Source organism: Microcebus murinus, chromosome 22, assembly GCF_040939455.1.
Source record: "Microcebus murinus isolate Inina chromosome 22, M.murinus_Inina_mat1.0, whole genome shotgun sequence".
Lineage (NCBI taxonomy): Eukaryota > Metazoa > Chordata > Mammalia > Primates > Cheirogaleidae > Microcebus > Microcebus murinus.
The window spans coordinates 25,151,795-25,171,196 of NC_134125.1; the positions used below are offsets into that span (position 1 = coordinate 25,151,795).

At 41.2% G+C, this 19,402-nt stretch overlaps 1 protein-coding gene across 1 annotated transcript in view; it reads left to right on the plus strand.

Annotated features, from left to right (window-relative positions):
* The window catches only part of MAPK1 (mitogen-activated protein kinase 1), a 108,962-nt gene that overhangs the window by 75,441 nt on the left and 14,119 nt on the right, over positions 1–19,402 (plus strand). Inside the window, exons 4-6 of the mRNA XM_012776707.3 lie at positions 686–802; positions 6,709–6,823; positions 7,120–7,251. Of these exons, the coding sequence (XP_012632161.1) occupies positions 686–802; positions 6,709–6,823; positions 7,120–7,251 (364 nt within the window). The remainder of the gene's footprint in view (positions 1–685; positions 803–6,708; positions 6,824–7,119; positions 7,252–19,402) is intronic.

Below are 19,402 nucleotides of genomic sequence, written 5' to 3' on the forward strand. Positions count from 1 at the left end.
CTGACCCCAAATAGCCTCACAGTATTGGAGGGCCAGATAATGAAAGGCCAGCAGGTGGTTTTGTGAGTCAATAGAAAATGAGAAGCTTAGGTATTAAGCAAAAAAAATCCCAGACCCAATTTAGCATCTTAAAATAAAAAGAAAGAAAGAAAATTGTATATCTTCAGTATGTGAAACTTTTAAAATCTTTGAGAATAGATTTGACTACAGGAAGGGGAGGGAAGTAGGAAGAATCTTTGGAAATACTTAATGTAATCATGGACTGAGTAGAAGACTTGCAGGAAATGGAGTCTGAAAAATAGAAGGTCAGTGCAATCCTCCCAGCAATCTCAGAGCTCCAGCAGGATAGGCCCAAGAAAGGGCCTAGGGTGACTTTACCCAGAACACTTTTTGTCACATCACCTAAGTGAGATTGCTTTGTGCTAAGCAGATAATGAATTGTGTCCCATTAAAGATTCCTTCAGCCTAATGTCCTAGACTCTAATATGTGGATTGTCATTGCTGCCTTTCAGGTTGTTGCGAAGATTAAATAATGGGTTTGTAGAATTCCCAGCAATGTAATCTGCCACATGGTAATGGTAGCAGCTATTTATTATTAATGCTATTGTCTTTTTAATTTTTGTGATGTTTTGATATCAAGCTGGTTAGAATTTCTAAGAAGGTATCTTGGTTTTTTTTCTCTTAGATCTGCGACTTTGGCCTGGCCCGTGTTGCAGATCCAGACCACGATCACACAGGGTTCCTGACAGAGTATGTAGCCACACGTTGGTACAGGGCTCCGGAAATTATGTTGAATTCCAAGGTAAGGACCAAGTTTGCATAAAAAACAAACAAGAAGTAAGAGAACTTTCTAAATGTGTTGCAGTAAGCCTCCCTCTCTAGCCTCTGTTTCCTCTTGGGTTGAGGTTTGTCCTGTATGGTCAGAGGCAAGGTGCTGTCGTAATCTCCTTGAAATCTCCTTGTTCAGCATTGAACTTCTGGGCCCTGGGGTTCAGTTTCTCCACCTCAGCCAGAGTAGTGCTGACCAATGGAGGGTGCACCTCTGCAGTCACCATTATCTACCCTCAGTCTCCTGAAGTCCTGCCTGTGGCTGTCCCTTACAGGTGCAGGCGGGTTTGTGTTAGAGGCTATCTAGGAATGTGTATTACTGTGAACCCAGGCCAGGCCTGTTCTGCAAAGGTCAGATTTATCTGATAATGAAGAAGGTCTCTTCAGCAGAATTATATAGCATAATATTATTGTACTTGAAGAAGACATAGGTGTGGAAAGAATAGGAACTGCTTTGGATTCTTTTGAAATTATATGCTCATCCCATCTCCCAGTGAAATGCCTTCCTCTGCATCTCTGGGTGCCTGTGGAGCGTACATCCAGGTCTCATCCACACTCTGCTAGCAGGGTCTACGTAAGTGGTTGAATACATTTATAAAAGCAAGAAAAAATAAAGCATGACATCTTTATTCGGTTTATTAGCCAGGAGCAAAAATTGAGAGCTATTATGGAGACTGAGATTCAGTATTTTTACTATGCCATTTGCAAGTACTATATAAATAAGGTGTGAAAATTGGGTAGTTAAGTGGGCGTCACATACTACCTATATCTAGTATCTCAAGATTATGTGATTGTTAAACACGAGGCCATCTGCTGTAAAGACACGTGAAGGAAAGCTATAAAAATAGACATTGGCTCTTGTGCTAGAGCCCAGGCACTAGAATAGTCCCTCAGAGGCTTAACGGGAGTGAAAGGGATGGATCTGATGAGTTCATGCACTTCATCTTTCCCTCCATCTTTATCAGTACGGATGAGGCATTAAATTGCTTTTGTAAAAAAATGGAATTTATTCAAAGTGTTTGGTTAGTTATTCTTGATATCCTACATTTGTTGGGTTATAAAAGTAAAATCTCATTAAAATAAAGTCCGTTATAAAGAAAGATTTGGTGTAACAGATGTTTCAAAGAAGAAAATGTTGTGTTGATTCTCTTCTAAGTACAATGAACACCCCTAGACACCTAAACTTGGTTCATCATCTGTTAACATCTTGCCATATTCTTTATTCCTCCCTCCCTCTCCTCCTCTTCATTTATCTCTCCTTTCCTTTCTTCTCCTCTTGTCTTTTGTCAAGCCACCTGACACTTCACCACTTTTCTCCTAGACCCTTTAGGCATTCTCATGCTCCTGAAAAGGGAGGTGCCCACAGCCACCGTGCCCTTAGCATACCTAAGATGATCAGCATTGGTTCAGGGACATCCCAGTTGTTCCCTCCAAAAAAATCTTTATAGGTCTTCATTTTGTTTTCAGTGCATGAGCTAATGAAGTTTCACGCATTATTATTGGTCTAGAGCAGTCTCCCACCTTTCTTGTCTTCTTCAAGACGTACTTTGCAGAGTACAGATCAGTTGTTTCATAGAATGGTTCACATCCTGGATTCTTTGGACTGGTTCTTCCTGATCAAGTGTAGGTTGCACATTTCCCTCACAAGCACTACAGATTCCCAGAGACTGCATATGTGACTCTCCTCTGTCCCTGCAGCTGCTCCCAGTGCTTCAGCACCCTCTGATGCCCTTCCTTCTGTCAGTTATCATATTGGGATTACAAAATGTTAATTTTCTAAATTTATTTATCCTTTTATATTTTTTAGCTTGCATTCTATGAAGATTTTTTCCTTTTTTCCCTTTTTCTTCCTCTGTCTCTCACCTTTGTTTTTAAAACACTGTGGATTCATGGGTTTTGTTTTTTTTCTTAATGTGCTGTCCATTATCTTCTTTTTTTTTTAACTCATACTGTCCCAGTTTTGGCAAGCAAGAGCACTTTGTGTACATATGTGACATTTTATTTTGGTAGAATTTAACTTTCAGAAAAGTATAATGTAGCCATTTTCAAACCTTCCAGCTTCAAGCTCCCTTTAAGTCTCTTAAAAATTATCAAAGACTCCCACACAGGTTTTATTTATGTAAGTTATATCTATTGTGATTTATAATATGGAAATTAAAACTGAAACTTTAAAAATTTGTTGATTCATTTTTAAATAATAAACCCACAACAAGAATATTTGTATGAGAAGAGCAATGTTTTCATTTTTATAAATCTCCTTGATGTCTGGCTTAATAGAAGACAACTGGATGTGCGTTTGATCCTGCATTCAGTCTGTCAGTATGTTGTTTTGGTTTAAGTTAATGAAGAAAAATCTTCATACAGACATGTAGTTGGAATAAAGAGGACATTTTAGTAGTTTTTCAGCTATTTGTGGCTATTCTTTGATACTAACCAAAACTCAACAAGTGGTAGTTTCTTAAAGGTTAATTGTAATGTGAAATCTGAAACCTGTCAGTGAACTTTTTGTGCTGTTCTATGAAATCCATTGGTCTGCCTTGCACTCATACCCATGTGTGATTTTGTAACATAAAGCTCTTGGAACATACTGGTTCCCTGAGTTATACAGATATTCCAGATGTCACATTTCATGTGCAGTGTCATCCATCATTCCTCATGTAGCCTCTGGGAAAATCTCTTGTATACTTGTGAGAGAATAAGTGAAAAGGATAAAAAACATTTTAGTAGTATAATAAAAGTAGCATAGACCTCTTAGATCCCCTAGAGCTGTGGTCCCCAACTCTGGGCAGCTGACCAGTACAGGTCCTTGCCCTGTTCAGGACTGAGCCTCAGAGCAACCCCATCCCATGGAAAAATTGTCTTCCATGCCATTGAGGACCAGGGTGGGGGGTGCACAGCAGGAGGTGAGCCTCAGGCAAGGGAGCTTCATCTGTATTTACAGCCACTTCCCATCACTGGCATCATCTCCTGAGCTCCACCTCTGAGGAAAAACTGTCTTCTGTGAAAACAGTCCCTGGTGCCAAAAAGGTTGGGGACCACTGCCCTAGAGGGAACCCACAAGGGTTTCTGGACCCCCCCATGGAGAAATACTGGATAGAACTCCTGTATACCCTTTTCCCTAGATTCACACTCATCATTTTATCCTTTGCCACATTTGTTTTATCATTCTGTGTCTGTGTGTTTGAGTCATTGAGTGTAAGTTGTAGATATGTCCATTTACTACTAAACATTTTAGTGTGTATTCCTTAGAACAATGGTTCTAATGTTCCCTAGGGACATTTGGCAATGTTTGGAGACATTTTCGGCTTTCACAGTGAGGGGGAGGGAGTTGCTACTGGCATCAAGTGGGTGGAGCCCAAAGATGCTGCTAAACATCCTACAATGCATAGAACAGCCCCCGTAACAGAAACGTAGCCCAAAATGTCAGTAGTGCAAGGTTAAAAATCCTTGCTTTAGAACAAGAGTATTCTCTGATAAGACCACAGTACTGTTATCAGAAACAGGAAATTTAGCACTGATTTGATATCTAACGCATAGTTTATATTCAAATTTTGGTATTGTTCTAATAATAACCTTTATAATCTCCCACCCCACCCCAGTTTAGGCTCACTCAGCGCACTGTCATGTTTCTTTATGATCTGGAATAGTTCCTCAGCTTTTTTTTCACCTTGACATTTTTGAAGAATGCAGTTCAGCTTTTTTGTAGAATGCCCTCAATTTTGTGTCATGCATTTTTGGCATGAATACCATGAAGCAATGATTTGTTCTCAGTGCATTATATCACAGAGCACATCTGGTTCGTGCCAGTGTTGGTGTTCATGTTGATCTTTTGGTTAAGATGGTCCTCTAAGTGTGGTCTTTTGGTTAAGATGTCCTCCAAGTGTCCACTGTAAGGTTACCCCTTCCCCTTTTGTAATTAATAACAGTTTGTGGGGAAGTAGTTTAAGACTGTAAGTTATCTTCTTCACCAAATTTCACCCACTAGTCTTGCCATCCATTGATGATTTTGTAACTCTATCATTCCTTCTATATTTTAGTTCTCTCCATTTATTTATTCAGTAGTTTCTAATCCATTCCTTCCATTATGTACATTGATGCTCACATTGTCCAAGGTTTGGCTGATGGGAGCTGCCCACAGCCCTGCACACTTCCTTGCTTTCTGGCACTAGATGCTCCAGGCTCATCTTATACTTTCCCTGTCCCAGTCCTAGAGCACCCATTTCTCCCTGGGTACCTTTTAGTTACTTATTTTTTGTGTGATGTCAGTATTTCCCTTTATTTTGTTTTGGCTCAAAGGAAAAGTTATTTGGATTTATAGGAGTTTTAGAAATATGCCAAAATTCAACTCCATTTTATCATAGCTATAGATCTGATTGCTGATTCTTTGTTGGATTTTCCAAAATGATTTCACTATTTCCCTAAATTTTAATATTTGACTCAAAATTTCTTTTTCTCAAAATTTCCACATTTCTTCTTCCATTTATCACTATACCTAACATTTTCCATAGAATTCAACTTATTTCCATCTTATAATAGATTGCTTAAAAAATTCAACTTATATTCCTTAAAGAAACATCTTTTTTGCACTGGTTACAATTTAGACAGAATCCTTCCATGACTTTCTTAACATGATTCCTTTAAAAGTAAATGTATACCTAAAATGAATAGAAAAAGATGAAAATATTGAAAACAGGGATTGGTAAAATATGATGGAACCAGTACACACTTTTTCCCCCTGAAGATCAAGGTTTTCCAACCTTTTTAAAAAATGATTTGCAAAATATGTAAACATATTCTGGGACAGGGTCCAGTGGCTCACACCTGTTATCCCAGAATGCTGCTATGCTGAAGCAGGGGGGTTACTTGAGCCCAGAAGTTCGAGACCAGCCTGAGCAACATAGCAAGATGCTGTCTCTACAGATTTTTTTTAAAAAAATTAGCCAGGCATAGTGGCACACGCCTGTAGTCCGAGCTACTTGGAAGGCTGAGGCAGGAAGATTGCTTGAAGCCCAAGGATTTGTGGTTGCAGTGAGCTATGATGATGCCACAGCACTCCAGCCTGGACAACAGCAAGATCCTATCTTTTAAGGGAAAAAAAAAAAAAAGGATTTTCTGGAAGTATAGCAGTGTTCCTCCTTTTGAGTTGATTTCCAGGTTGTTTTTTTTTTTGTTTTTTTTTTTTGAGACAGAGTCTCACTTTGTCGCCCAGGCTAGAGTGAGTGCCGTGGCGTCAGCCTCGCTCACAGCAACCTCAAACTCCTGGGCTCAAGCGATCCTCCTGCCTCAGCCTCCCGAGTAGCTGGGACTACAGGCATGTGCCACCATGCCCGGCTAATTTTTTCTATATATATATTAGTTGGCCAATTAATTTCTATTTATAGTAGAGACAGGGTCTCGCTCTTGCTCAGGCTGGTTTTGAACTCCTGACCTCGAGCGATCCGCCCGCCTCGGCCTCCCAGAGTGCTAGGATTACAGGCGTGAGCCACCACGCCCGGCCTATTTCCAGGTTTTGAGTAATGAGCAAATGGGCCACAAATGTACTAAAACAATGAGTGTTATTACTTTTCCCAACTCCAATTTATAAGAATTCTAAATTTCTTAAATCGTTTGAAAAAAGACTGACATATACTTCAGAAATTCTAATTTAATAAATAAATCAACATTGAAGAGAGGAAATTAAGTAATCTTGGTTGTTCCACCTCTCATAAGAAAGCCAAATTATTTTTTGTTTTTCGGTGCTGTCTACTTGTATTTCTGAATCATAGACTCAACAGGAGAAGCGCGAACGCCTGTCAGCCATGCACCTGTCATACAGGAAGAGCTCATCTTGTCCTGGAACACAAGATCTCATTCTTGGCCTTTTTCCCCTTTCTCCTGCAGGGCTATACCAAGTCCATCGATATTTGGTCTGTAGGCTGCATTCTGGCAGAAATGCTCTCCAACAGGCCCATCTTTCCGGGGAAGCATTATCTCGACCAGCTGAACCACATTCTGGGTAAGGTTCTCCAGCACTGCAGGGGCTAGGTTTGCTCAGTTTGCCTGTCTGTGGTTGCCATCAAAGTCACTTTGTTAAATTAAGAAGAATTGTAATAACTCTTTAACCTATCTATGGTAGGCATGAGTTTTAACCATCCCTGATTTAAAATGTTAAGGACCTTTTTGTGAAAACTTGTAAAGAAAGATAAGCATTGGGAGGTGGCGAGCAGATATTAATTACCAGGGTTCATTCTGTCCCACTGCTGATGATTGCCTTGGTCTTGATAATTAACAGCTAATTACTTTATCTGATAGGTATTCTTGGATCCCCATCACAGGAAGACCTGAATTGTATCATAAATTTAAAAGCTAGAAACTATTTGCTTTCTCTTCCACACAAAAATAAGGTGCCATGGAACAGGCTGTTCCCAAATGCTGACTCCAAAGGTAAATATTATTTCATTGATTAGTTTTTCTCAGGCTTAGCTTTGTATTTGTTTAATTGTTAGGTCACTTGCTTGAAAAGTTATCCTGTGGCTGTTGGATAATGCCTTATTTGGTACTCATTCTTTATTGCCCTCTTCCCTTTTTATTTGGGAGCAGTGGCAGGAGAGTAAGAGAGTCTGTGACCATACAGAGTGACGACTATCTAGTTTTCTATCTTTCAGGTTCTTTGCTACTTTTTAACTTGAATTATGTTCAAATTTTAAGGTTCAGAAGGTCTAGGCACCTGCAAAATGAATTACACCTTTTTATCTTGTCATTTGATAGTTTTTAAAGTCAGGTTTATTGAAGAATAATTTCTATAAAATTAAAATTCTACCTTTTTAATTGTGTAGGTCTCTGAGTTTTAACAGAGGTATACTGTCATGTAACCACCACTGTAATTGAGAGATGGAATATCTCCATCATCCCTAAAAGTTGCCTTGTGCCCCTCTTATAGTTAGTTCCCTCCCCAGATCTCTAGCAATCACTGATCTGATTTCTATCCCTGTAGTTTTGCCTTTTCCAGAATGTCATATTAATGGAATCATGGAGTAGGTAGCCATTTTATGTCTGGATTCTTCCACTCAGCATAATACATTTGAGATTTGTGAAAATCCACATTGCTGCTTTTATCAGTCTTTTCAACAAATGGTGCTGGAATAATCAGACACCAGTATGAAAAAAAAACCTAAAAATGGAACATAGACCTAAATAAGAGTCCTAAAACTATTAAACTTCAAGAAGAAAGCATAGGACAGAATCTTCATAATTTTAGTTAGGTTAGGCAGAGATTTCTTAGATATAACACCTATAAAAGGAAAAAGTGATATGTTAGGTTTTTATCCTTTGATATGTTTTTTAGGTTAACATTATTTAATAATTATATTATCCTTTATTCCCATTTAACATGTACCTTTTAATTATATTAGGAAGCTATTCCTTAAAACTTTATACTTTTGTAAAACTCTAGTAGACAGAATAATGACTCTCTCCAGTCCCCACTCCAAGATAGCCACATCCTAATCCCTAGAATTTGTGAATATATTAGGTTACCTGTCAAAGGAGAGTTACAGTTGCAGATGCAATTAAGGTCAGTTGTTCATCAGATGTCTTTTGATACAGGGAGATAATCCTGATTACCTAGGTGGGTCTGTTATAAACACAGGGGCCCTAAAGAGTGAAACAGGGACTCTGAATAGGGGACTCACTTTAATGTCTTTCTCTGGAGACATACATTATGCATGTTTTTCCCAAAATTAACTTTTAAAAATAATCATTATAAAAGTTAACATTTCTGGTAAAAATTTTAAAATCATAGGAATATTTAAGAAGGTGAAATTCTTTATAATGATTCTCTAAATGTACACTATTAATAGAATTGTGTTTTGCATGTTTTTCTGTCGTTACATAGATATGGCTTATGTTTAATGCTTTTTTTTTTTTGAAGACAAGAGTCTCACTCTGTTGCCGGGACTAGAGTGCCGTGGCATCAGCCTAGCTCATAGCAACCTCAAACTCCTGGGCTCAAGCGATCCTACTGCCTCAGCCTCCCTAGTAGCTGGGACTACAGGCATGCGCCACTATGCCCAGCTAATTTTTTCTATATATTTTTAGTTGGCCAATTAATTTCTTTCTATTTTTAGTAGAGATGGGTGTCTTGCTTTTGCTAAGGCTGGTTTCAAACTCTTGACCTTGAGCGATACACCCACCTCGGCCTCCTAGAGTGCTAGGATTACAGGTGTGAGTCTACGTGCCCAATCTTTAATTATTTTGTAGTATTTTTATCCAGTCTTCTGTTGAAAATTTACCTTTTTCTAATTTTTGCTATATTGTCTCTGTATGTGTGTATATGTGTGTATTAGTATGTGTGTGCATATATTTAACTTCAACTGTCTACTTAGATGTTGAATTTGTTTGTGTATTGATCTGAGTCAAGATTCAGAAACACTTCGTTATTTAGAATTGAAATTTTTTGGATATTGGAGAAACTTCTTTTCTCTTCTTTCTTTTTTTCTTTTTTTTTTTGAGACAACGTCTCATTCTGTTGCCGGGGCTAGAGTGCTATGGCGTCAGCCTAGCTCACAGCAACCTCAAACTCCTGGGCTCAATAATCCTTCTGCCTCAGCCTCCCGAGTAGCTGGGACTCTACAGGCATGTGCCACCATACCTGGCTAATTTTTTCTATTCTTGGTAGAGACGGAGTCTCACTCTTGCTCACGCTGCTCTCAGACTCCTGAGCTCAAACGATCTGCCTGCCTTGGCCTCCCAGAGTGCTAGGGTTACAGGTGTGAGACTTTCTTTTAACCTTTAATATAAAGGTAGTTTATCATCATTTAGACAGGTTAGAAGTGTAGAAAGAATACGTAAGAGAATAAGAAATGCTCCTGATTGCCAGTATCCCTAAATCTTTAACTTTTTTTATACCAACATATGCATGCTTGTTCCTATGCGGTTATAATTATGTAATTATATAAGTTATTGATTGTAGGATTTTTTAGTTAGAACTTCACAAGTGGCACCTGTTACTGATTAAATTGGCTTGTATACTTTATCTCCTAAGCATGTTACATAAATGTTATTTCCTGAGTTGCATTTTTAAAGAAGTACATATATAACAATACGGCCTCTTTAAGATTTTATGATAAATAAGCCTATTCCCAGACTTTTCTCCTGTGTTTCCTCACTCCTTTCTATAGGTAGACATGACTTGTATCAAATTATTTCTCAGCCTTTTTTTTTTTTTTTTTTTTTTTTTTGAGACAGAGTCTCGCTTTGTTTCCCAGGCTAGAGTGAGTGCCATGGCGTCAGCCTAGCTCACAGCAACCTCAAACTCCTGGGCTCAAGCGATCCTTCTGCTTCAACCTCCCAGGTAGCTGGGACTACAGGCATGAGCCACCATGCCCGGCTAATTTTTTTATATATATATATATATATATTAGTTGGCCAATTAATTTCTTTCTATTTATAGTAGAGACGGGGTCTCGTTCTTGCTCAGGGTAGTTTTGAACTCCTGACCTCGAGCAATCCACCCGCCTCGGCCTCCCAGAGTGCTGGGATTACAGGCGTGAGCCACCGCGCCCGGCCAACCTTTTCTTTTTTAAGCTTATTTTCCTTAGGTGGAAGTCATGAACCTTCAGGTTAGTTCATTCAGATAGTTAACACCACCAAAATCCAGGAAATTAATTTTCAGATGGAGGTAGTGAATGATAAAGAATTGGGGAAAGGCTCTAAATACAATAAAGAAACTGGAGACATAAGAGTTGGTGCTGGAGTGAGCAACAGAGTAACATGTGTCAGGAGCACAGGCTTTGCAGCCAGACCTCCTGGGTTCAATCCACAGCCTGCCACTTATTAGCTGTTTGACATTTAGACAAGCTACTTAACTTCTCTGGGCCTCACTTTTCTTATTTATAAAATAGGATTGGTGATAGTACCTACATCATGGGATTATGTGACTATCCATACTACTGGCATTTGAAAGTCTAGAATCTGAGATCTCAATACTGAAAGTTTCATTTATATGTCTTGGAGATCTTTCCATAGCATTCTCTTGTAGGGATGAGCTAGAAGCATCTTTAACCAGTCTCATGTTGGACATTGAAGTTCACATCAGTTATCTATTGCTGTATAACAAACACCCCAAAACTCAGGGGCATGAAATAGCAAACATGCATTTGTTGGGCTGGTGCAGCTGGGTGGGTCTCCTGAGTTCACTTAGGATCAACCATGCACTAGTTATCTGCCAGCTTTCCCTCAAGTAGGTTGGTTTAAGGTGGCCTCACCACATCTTGCAATTGGTTCTCTTCCTTGCAGTTATCTCTCTTCCTACAGTAGACTAGAGTGGGCTTATTTTTATAATGCTGGGAAGATTCCAAATGATCCAGAGCAGAAGCTGCAAGGTCTCTTGAGATCTCAGAACAACAGCACTTCTGCCATATTCTGTAAGTCAAAGCAAATCACAGAGTCAGCCCAGATTCAAGTGATGAGAAAATAAATCTTTTCGTTGATGCGAGGAGCTGCAAAGAATTTGTGCCATATTTAACTTATCGCTAAGTTTTTATGTTTTTTTTAATATACTTAAATTCATTCATTTAATAAATAGGTTTGAGTTTCTGTTCTGTGCCATCAGAACTTCTAAAGAAAGCCCTGGACATAGAACCAGCAATAAGAGAAATTAAGAATGTGCATAGAGGGGCCAGGCGCGGTGGCTCACGCCTGTAGTCCTAGCTCTCTGGGAGGCCAAGGCGGGCGGATTGCTCGAGTTCAGGAGTTCGAAACCAGCCTGAGCAAGAGCGAGACCCCGTCTCTACTGTAAATGGAAAGAAATTAATTGGCCAACTAAAAATATATACAAAAAATTGGCCGGGCATGGTGGCACATGCCTGTAGTCCCAGCTACTCGGGAGGCTGAGTCAGGAGGATCGCTTGAGCCCAGGAGTTTGAGGTTGCTGTGAGCTAGGCTGACACCACAGCACTCACTCTAGCCTGGGCAACAAAGCAAGATTCTGTCTCATAAAAAAAAAAAAGAGTGTGCATAGAGGGAACTGATAGTCTATATTTGTGTGAAAATGACATAAATAAATGGAAGACCTCAGGGAACTCAAGATCTTGAGTAGAACCTTCAAGCTGGGCCAGGCATGGTGGCTCACTCCTATAATCCTAGCACTCTTGAAGGACCAAGTCAAGAGGATCACTTGAGCTCAGGAGTTCAAAACCAGCCTGAGCAAGAGTAAAACTCCATCTCTACTAAAAACAGAAAAGTTACCAGGTGTCATGGCGTGCACCGGTAGTCCCAGCCTAGGAGTTTGAGGTTGCTGTGAGCTACAGTAACTGCACTGCACTCTACCCAGGGTGACAGAGTGAGACTCTGTCTCAGAAAAAAAAAACCTTCTGGCTGAAACACTGGAACATTTAAGTCTGGTGAATGAGAGTTCACAGAAAAGGAATTGGGAGTGTCTCTTAAATATAGGAAAAGGGTTCTTGATCATTTTACTCATTATACAAGATAATGAACATTGAAAGGTCAGTAATTAATTTTTGGTTTTTACCCCCACTCATCACAGTAGCAGACATCAGAAAGTTTTGATAACCCACAGTGTGGTCAAGGCTTTAGGGAAGTGAGTGTTCTCAGAGACAGCTGGCGGAGTGAAAATTGGTTGAATCTCTGTGGAGGGCAGTTTGGCAATTCTGTCTCATGTCTTCTCCAGCAATTCTGGGTATTGAACTTTAAGGTCTGCCAACCAAATGGAGGGGAGTGGCATTTAATTTGTTTTTCTTTAGTTAAGAGTGAGATTGAACATTTTTTCACGTTCGTTGGAAATTTTTGATTGCTGAATCCCATGAAACAGTAGTATTGTAGATTTTTCTTCAAAGGAGTCTTAGCTTAGGATTGTCTCCAAAATGACTGTAGTGAGGGGGAAGAAATGATTATTATTCAGCAGATGGTACTGGGCTAGTTGAATAGCTGTTTGGAAGAAAATCAGTTTAAGTCATTACTCACACATCAAAATGAATTCCTAAAGAATCAATAATTAAATACTTTTAAAAAATACAATTAAAAACTAACAGTATTTAGTCAGTATTTTTCTAATCTCTGCTTAGAGAAGGACTGTCTCCCTAAGCTCTAAAAACAAACAAATCAAGAAAACAAACATGAAAGAAATAGAGTAAATCACATAAAAGTTTAAAACTGAAAAAAGATTAAACAGATCAGGTGTGGACAATAGGACCAAAATGTTCTAAGTGGAATAGCATTTAAAGGACCCCTGTCCTGGCTGCTACGCAGAAGGCAGCACAGCACAGCGTTCCTGCACTTCTAGTCCAAACTGGGGAGGCTCTGATTTTGGACGAGTTCCTTAACCTCTCTTTTTCATGATTTCCTAACTCACAATTGGTACAGATTGTAGTTCCCACCTCATAGGGTAATTAAGAGGGTTAAGTGAATTACTAGTTATTAATGTTAGATTCATCATTATTATTAGTGTATAAAGAGCAGAGAAAAATCCAAGACAGCAATTGTGTAAATAAATGAACAAAGGACAAGAACACGCAATTCACAGGAAATACTGAGATGAGCGAAACTCCAGGAGGAGCAGTTTGGACGATAGCAATTGAGAATTTGGTTTAGGCTGTATTAAATTTAAGACACCTGTTAGGCATTAGAAACAACCTAAATGCCAACTGTTGATCAAGTGGTTAAGTAAACTATGATACATCTACTTAAAGGAATATTTTAAAGCTGCTAAAAGCGACTTTTACAAAGTTTTGATACTGTAGGAAAATACTAATAAGCAATATTTACTGAGGGAAAAATAAAACGGCATTTGTTACATATAGTATGATTTCAACCATGTAAAAGAAAACACAGAGAAAAAATTCAGTGAAATATGCCAAAAGATGAGCAGTGGTTACCACTTAGGGAGGAGGAGACTTGGCTGAGTCATTGATGCAGAGCAGAGGACCGCAGTTGGCAGGTCAGCTATTTGAGGACTTTTCAGTTCCACATAACAAGAGCATACTGCCCACTGGCTTAGGCCTGAACCATACTTTATTGGCTCCCATAACCGAAAAGTTCAGTAGCATTTGGGGTTATGGGCACAGCCACTTAGACAGTAATCTAGACTTATTTGTTGTTCAGCTTCGTCTTCCTCTGGGCTGTCTTTATTGTCAGCCTCTTTTCTTGTAGTGGCAAGAAGGCCACCAGCAGCAATAGGTTCACACTGACCTGTTTCAGCCCAGGTCACAGAGCCGACTTTTACTGCCTCTTTTGGCTCAACTTGGATGTCGTGCCCATCCCTGACCAGTTGTGGTGGCCAAGCCAGTATCACTATTCCCGCAGCACAGCCAGGGAGCGTGGGTGAGCCTGAGAGCCACCCGTGGCAGACACAGCTGGATGTGATTAGAGGGCAATGGACAGTGGCAAGCAACCAGCAGGTGACCCTCATAGTGAAGAAAGATGAAGAATTCTGTTCTTCCTCTCCCACTTTTATTTTTTTAATTAAAAAATGCTAGGCCCGGGTACGGTGGCTCATTCCTGTAATCCTAGCACTTTGGGAGGCTGAGGCAGGAGGATTGCTTAAGCTCGGGAGTTTGAGAACAGCCTGAGCAAGAGTGAGACCCTGTCTCTATTATAAATAGAAAGAAATTAGCCAAACAAGTAAAAATAGAAAAAATTAGTCGGGCATGGTGGCGTGTGCCTGTAGTCTCAGCTACTTGGGAGGCTGAGGCAATAGGATCACTTGAGCCCAGGAATCTAAGGTTGCTGTGAGCTAGGCTGACGCCATGGCGCTCTAGCCCAGGTGACAGAGTGAGACTCTGTCTCAAAAAAAAGAAAAAAAATGCTGTTTTTTAAATTGAACTATAAGTTTATCTCCATTTCTTAGATAACCTAATGTTTGAAAAGCTTACAGACTTTGTTCTTGCCCATGTAGAAACATGTATTGGTTGTAAAGGGGATCATAGACTGTAAATGCTTTCATTTTCTACAGTATGTTGTGTTTCTTTACATGCAACTTGATCACCCTAGGCTCAAGATAGCCCCTGGAGTTAATTAACCCATGACCTTTGAAATCATGTGCAAGGTAGACTGGTTAAAAGAATGAGATTGTAAGAAGCTGGAGAACTCACACAATCAGTGGGTGTTAAATAATATAGAAAGAATGGACAAATAAAAGAGCTAGTACCATGTGATTCCACAGAAGCAGAAGTGGCATTTTTAGAAAGTGGACAAATACAACAGTGTCCATGCAACAGAGGCCTAGCAAGATATAGATTGAAAAATGGGGGCTGGTTTTCCAATGACAGGCTTATTGGTCACCACACAAGAGTAGCTAAAACAGTGAATGGGAGTGGGGAGTTTGAAATGGAAAGTAGAGACAGAAGTGTCTGACCACAACTTGGGGAGGATTAACTTTGAATAGAGAGAGGGTCTCCTCCCTTTTGGCGGCGTTAAGGATGTGTGTGCAGCTGGATAGTGGGGAGAGGTGGGAAGATCACTCCCGGGGGCCTCAGCCTGCTTAGCACCCTCAGGAGGACCTTTTGAGAGTAACAAGGGTCAGCTGGCAGGAAGATCATGACTCAAGTCATGTGAGTTGGTAGAATCATAAGCTAGAGGAGGGGGCTGGCCCAGGCTTTCCTGAAGGTGTTGAGGGCCTTGACGGGACTGAAAAGCTCGAGGTTTTTGTAGCACAGTAGTTCTCAACAGTGTACTCCTTAGACCCCTGAGGTTCCCGGGATCCTGTCAGGGTGTCCATGAGGTTGAAGCTTTGTTTGTGGTACCACTGAGGTGTTTGTTACACTCTTCTCTGTGCTGCCATTTCCTCTCGTGGTGCACAAACCACGGTGAGCAAGGCTGCCAGCACCTCAGTCCAGTCCAGGGCAGGGCAGTGGCACCAGAACGGTCCTTGAGCTCTGCACTGCCACACCCTTACAGCTAAAAACCAAACCAGTAAAAAGTGTTCACTCCATGAAATCTATCCTTAACACATGTCTTTATGGTGTTCTGTGTGACAAAATGAGAAATACACTTAGAGCATTTCTGCTACATACTAAATGCAGTAGTTTTCTTAGGAAAACCACTGTGAAGTTGAACTGTGAGCTGAATGAACTGCTTTTTTTTTTTTTTTAGACAGAGTCTCACTTTGTTGCCCAGGCTAGAGTGAGTGCCGTGGCGTCAGCCTAGCTCACAGCAACCTCCAACTCCTGGGCTCAGGTAATCCTCCTGCCTCAGCCTCCCAAGTAGCTGGAACTACAGGCATTCACCACCATGCCCGGCTAATTTTTTGTATATATATTAGTTGGCCAATTAATTTCTTTCTATTTATAGTAGAGACGAGGTCTCACTCTTGCTCAGGCTGGTTTCGAACTCCTGACCTCGAGCAATCCGCCCGCCTCGGCCTCCCAGAGAGCTAGGATTACAGGCGTGAGCCACCGCGCCCGGCCTGAATGAACTGCTTTTAAAATTGATCTTCAGTAATTCTTAAGAGCATAAAAAGGTTCTGAGTTCAGAAAGTTTGAGAAGCATTGTCACAGTGGCACCCTTTGGTCCTTCCCTCTGTCCCTGCTCAGAAACTTGAGTTTAGGATGGAAGTGACAGGTTGCAGCATTAATCCAGGATCAGAATTTTGCTGGCCCAGTGAGACCAACCTGAAGAGGCGCTGTGGAAAGCCCGTGAGGTGGCCCCAGAGTTCGGCAGGACCGGAGGGAAAAGGCTAATGGATTAGAGGAAAGGATGAGGTCAGGTTGCTGTGTACTCTGAAGTTACAGCCAAGGTGTGTCATTCTGCAGGGCACTGGGAAGAGGGATTGTGATCAGGTATAAACCTAGCCTCAAAGGACATCAGTCTTGTAGGGAAGATGAAACCTGTGTCTGAGTAAGCATCCTCCCAGGCAGCCGTGCTACTGGTGGGTTGCTGCATGGCAGTGGGCAGGGAGGCTGGGGACCCTGACTGTGGGACCAGCACCTGCCAGCTGCTTCCCATTTCTCTCCTTTTCTCCTTCTGTGGCTAAAATAATGCAGAAATAGCACTTACAGTAAAAGGAGGCCCAGCTATTTTTCAAGTAACCCCCCCCCCAAATAAAAAGCTATCATCCTCCTAAACTTTGCTGATTCGTGGGCCCATAGACCCAGTGTCATGACTGCAGACACCTTTCCTGCTGCCCAGACTCTGCTGCAATCAAGACCAAACCTGTCTAGATTCTCTACTCCAAAAAGTTTTCTAAAGTGAATGCCGTGATTCAGTAACTTCCTAAAGTACACTTGTGCATGTTAAAAAGATTATAGGCGGGCACAGTGGCTCATGCCTGTAATCCTAGCACTCTGGGAGGCCAAGGTAGGGGATCGCTTGAGCTCAGGAGCTCAAGACCATCCTGAGCAAGAGCAAGACCCCATCTCTACTAAAAATAGAAAAATTAGGCAGTCGTCATAGCTCATGCCTATAGTCCCAGCTACTCAGGAGACTGAGACAGGAGGATCGCTTAAGTTTGAGGATACAGTGAGCTATGACAACACTACTGCACTGTCTCAAAAGTTCAAGCCGGGCGCGGTGGCTCACGCCTGTAATCCTAGCACTCTGGGAGGCTGAGGCGGGTGGATTGCTCGAGGTCAGGAGTTCGAAACCAGCCTGAGCAAGAGCGAGACCCCGTCTCTACTATAAATAGAAAGAAATTAATTGGCCAACTAATACATATATATAAAATTAGCCGGGCATGGTGGCGCATGCCTGTAGTCCCAGCTACTCGGGAGGCTGAGGCAGCAGGATTGCTTGAGCCCAGGAGTTTGAGGTTGCTGTGAGCGAGGCTGACGCCACGGCACTCACTTTAGCCTGGGCAACAAGCGAGACTCTGTCTCAAAAAAAAAAAAAAAAGGCCGGGCGTTGTGGCTCACGCCTGTAATCCTAGCTCTTGGGAGGCCGAGGCGGGCGGATTGCTCAAGGTCAGGAGTTCAAAACCAGCCTGAGCAAGAGCGAGACCCCGTCTCTACTAAAAATAGAAAGAAATTAATTGGCCAACTGATATATATATAAAAAATTAGCCGGGCATGGTGGCGCATGCCTGTAGTCCCAGCTACTCGGGAGGCTGAGGCAGAAGGATCGCTCGAGCCCAGGAGTTTGAGGTTGCTGTGAGCTAGGCTGACGCCACGGCACTCACTCTAGCCTGGACAACAAAGTGAGACTCTGTCTCAAAAAAAAAAAAAAAAAAAAAAAAAAAAGTTCAGAGACAAAAATATAAATTTGAAGTGTATTATTTGTAGAAATTCATTATCTGTGCTTTTTTTAAAATATATGTATTGGATATGAGAAAAGTTCTTCCTTATATGGAATTTCATTGTGTCCAACATGTGGTTTATCACATTTTATTATCTCCTATTGTCTTGAAGATTGGGGGTTGGTTCCTGAGATGTCATGAAACAATGGAAGTCAAAAGTAGGACCAGGCCGGGTGTGGTGGCTCACGCCTATAATCCTAGCTCTCTGGGAGGCTGAGGCGGGTGGATTGCTCAAGGTTAAGAGTTCGAAACCAGCCTGAGCAAGAGCGAAACCCCGTCTCTACTATAAATAGAAAGAAATTAATTGGCCAACTAACATATATAAAATTAGCCAGGCATGGTGGCGCATGCCTGTAGTCCCAGCTACTCGGGAGGCTGAGGCTACAGGATCGCTTGAGCCCAGGAGTTTGAGGTTGCTGTGAGCTAGGCTGACGCCACGGCACTCACTCTAGCCTGGGCAACAAGCGAGACTCTGTCTCAAAAAAAAAAAAAAAAATAGGACCAGAACTGAGCGAGCATGCACATGTGAGCACACATTCACATATGCGCACATCCTTTCAGTGCCTTCAGGGAGCAGGGTGCCTCCCACTCCACCTAACACCCAAGCAGTTGCTTCAGAAAGTTTACTAGCCTGCTCTCAAGGGTTCAGCAACTATTTTAGTGAGTAAATAAATGATAAAAAATTATTTTGCAGATGAATGAGGTTGATGTTGGTACCTGCAAATAACCCAATAAGAAATGATCATTGTAGGCCAGGCGCAGTGGCTCACACTTGTAATCCCAGCATTTTGGGAGGCCAAGGCTAGAGTATTACTTGAGGCCAAGAATTTGAGACCAGCCTGGGCAACATAGCAAGACCCCATCTCCACAAAAAATAGAAAAATTAGCCAGGAGTGGTGGCATATGCCTGTAGTCTCAGCTGCATGGTAGGCTGAGGCAGGAGGATTGCTTGAACCTAGAAGTTTGAGGTTGCTGTGAGCTATGATGGTGCCACTGCTCTCTAGCTGAGACAATAAAGTGAGAACCCTATCTCTTACAAACAAAAAATCATTGTTAGGGAAAAAAAACATTTTTTTTTTTTTTAGTGTCAGTACATTCTCTGAAAATTTGTATTCTTTATATTGATTGGCTAGTAGTTTTTTCAGACTTGCAATAGGTTGTTAGACTTGTTCCTTGGAGCCTTGGATTTTTTAGGGGTGCCTCAGGGGCTATGAGCTAGGGACCTAAGGGAGGATAAGGTAGCTGCTTTCTTACCTATTTCCATATCTTGAGGCTCCTTCTGAGATTTAATTTAAAGAAAGGGCCTGCTACTAAAATAGAAATCACTAGTCTGAGCATCATTAAATAAAA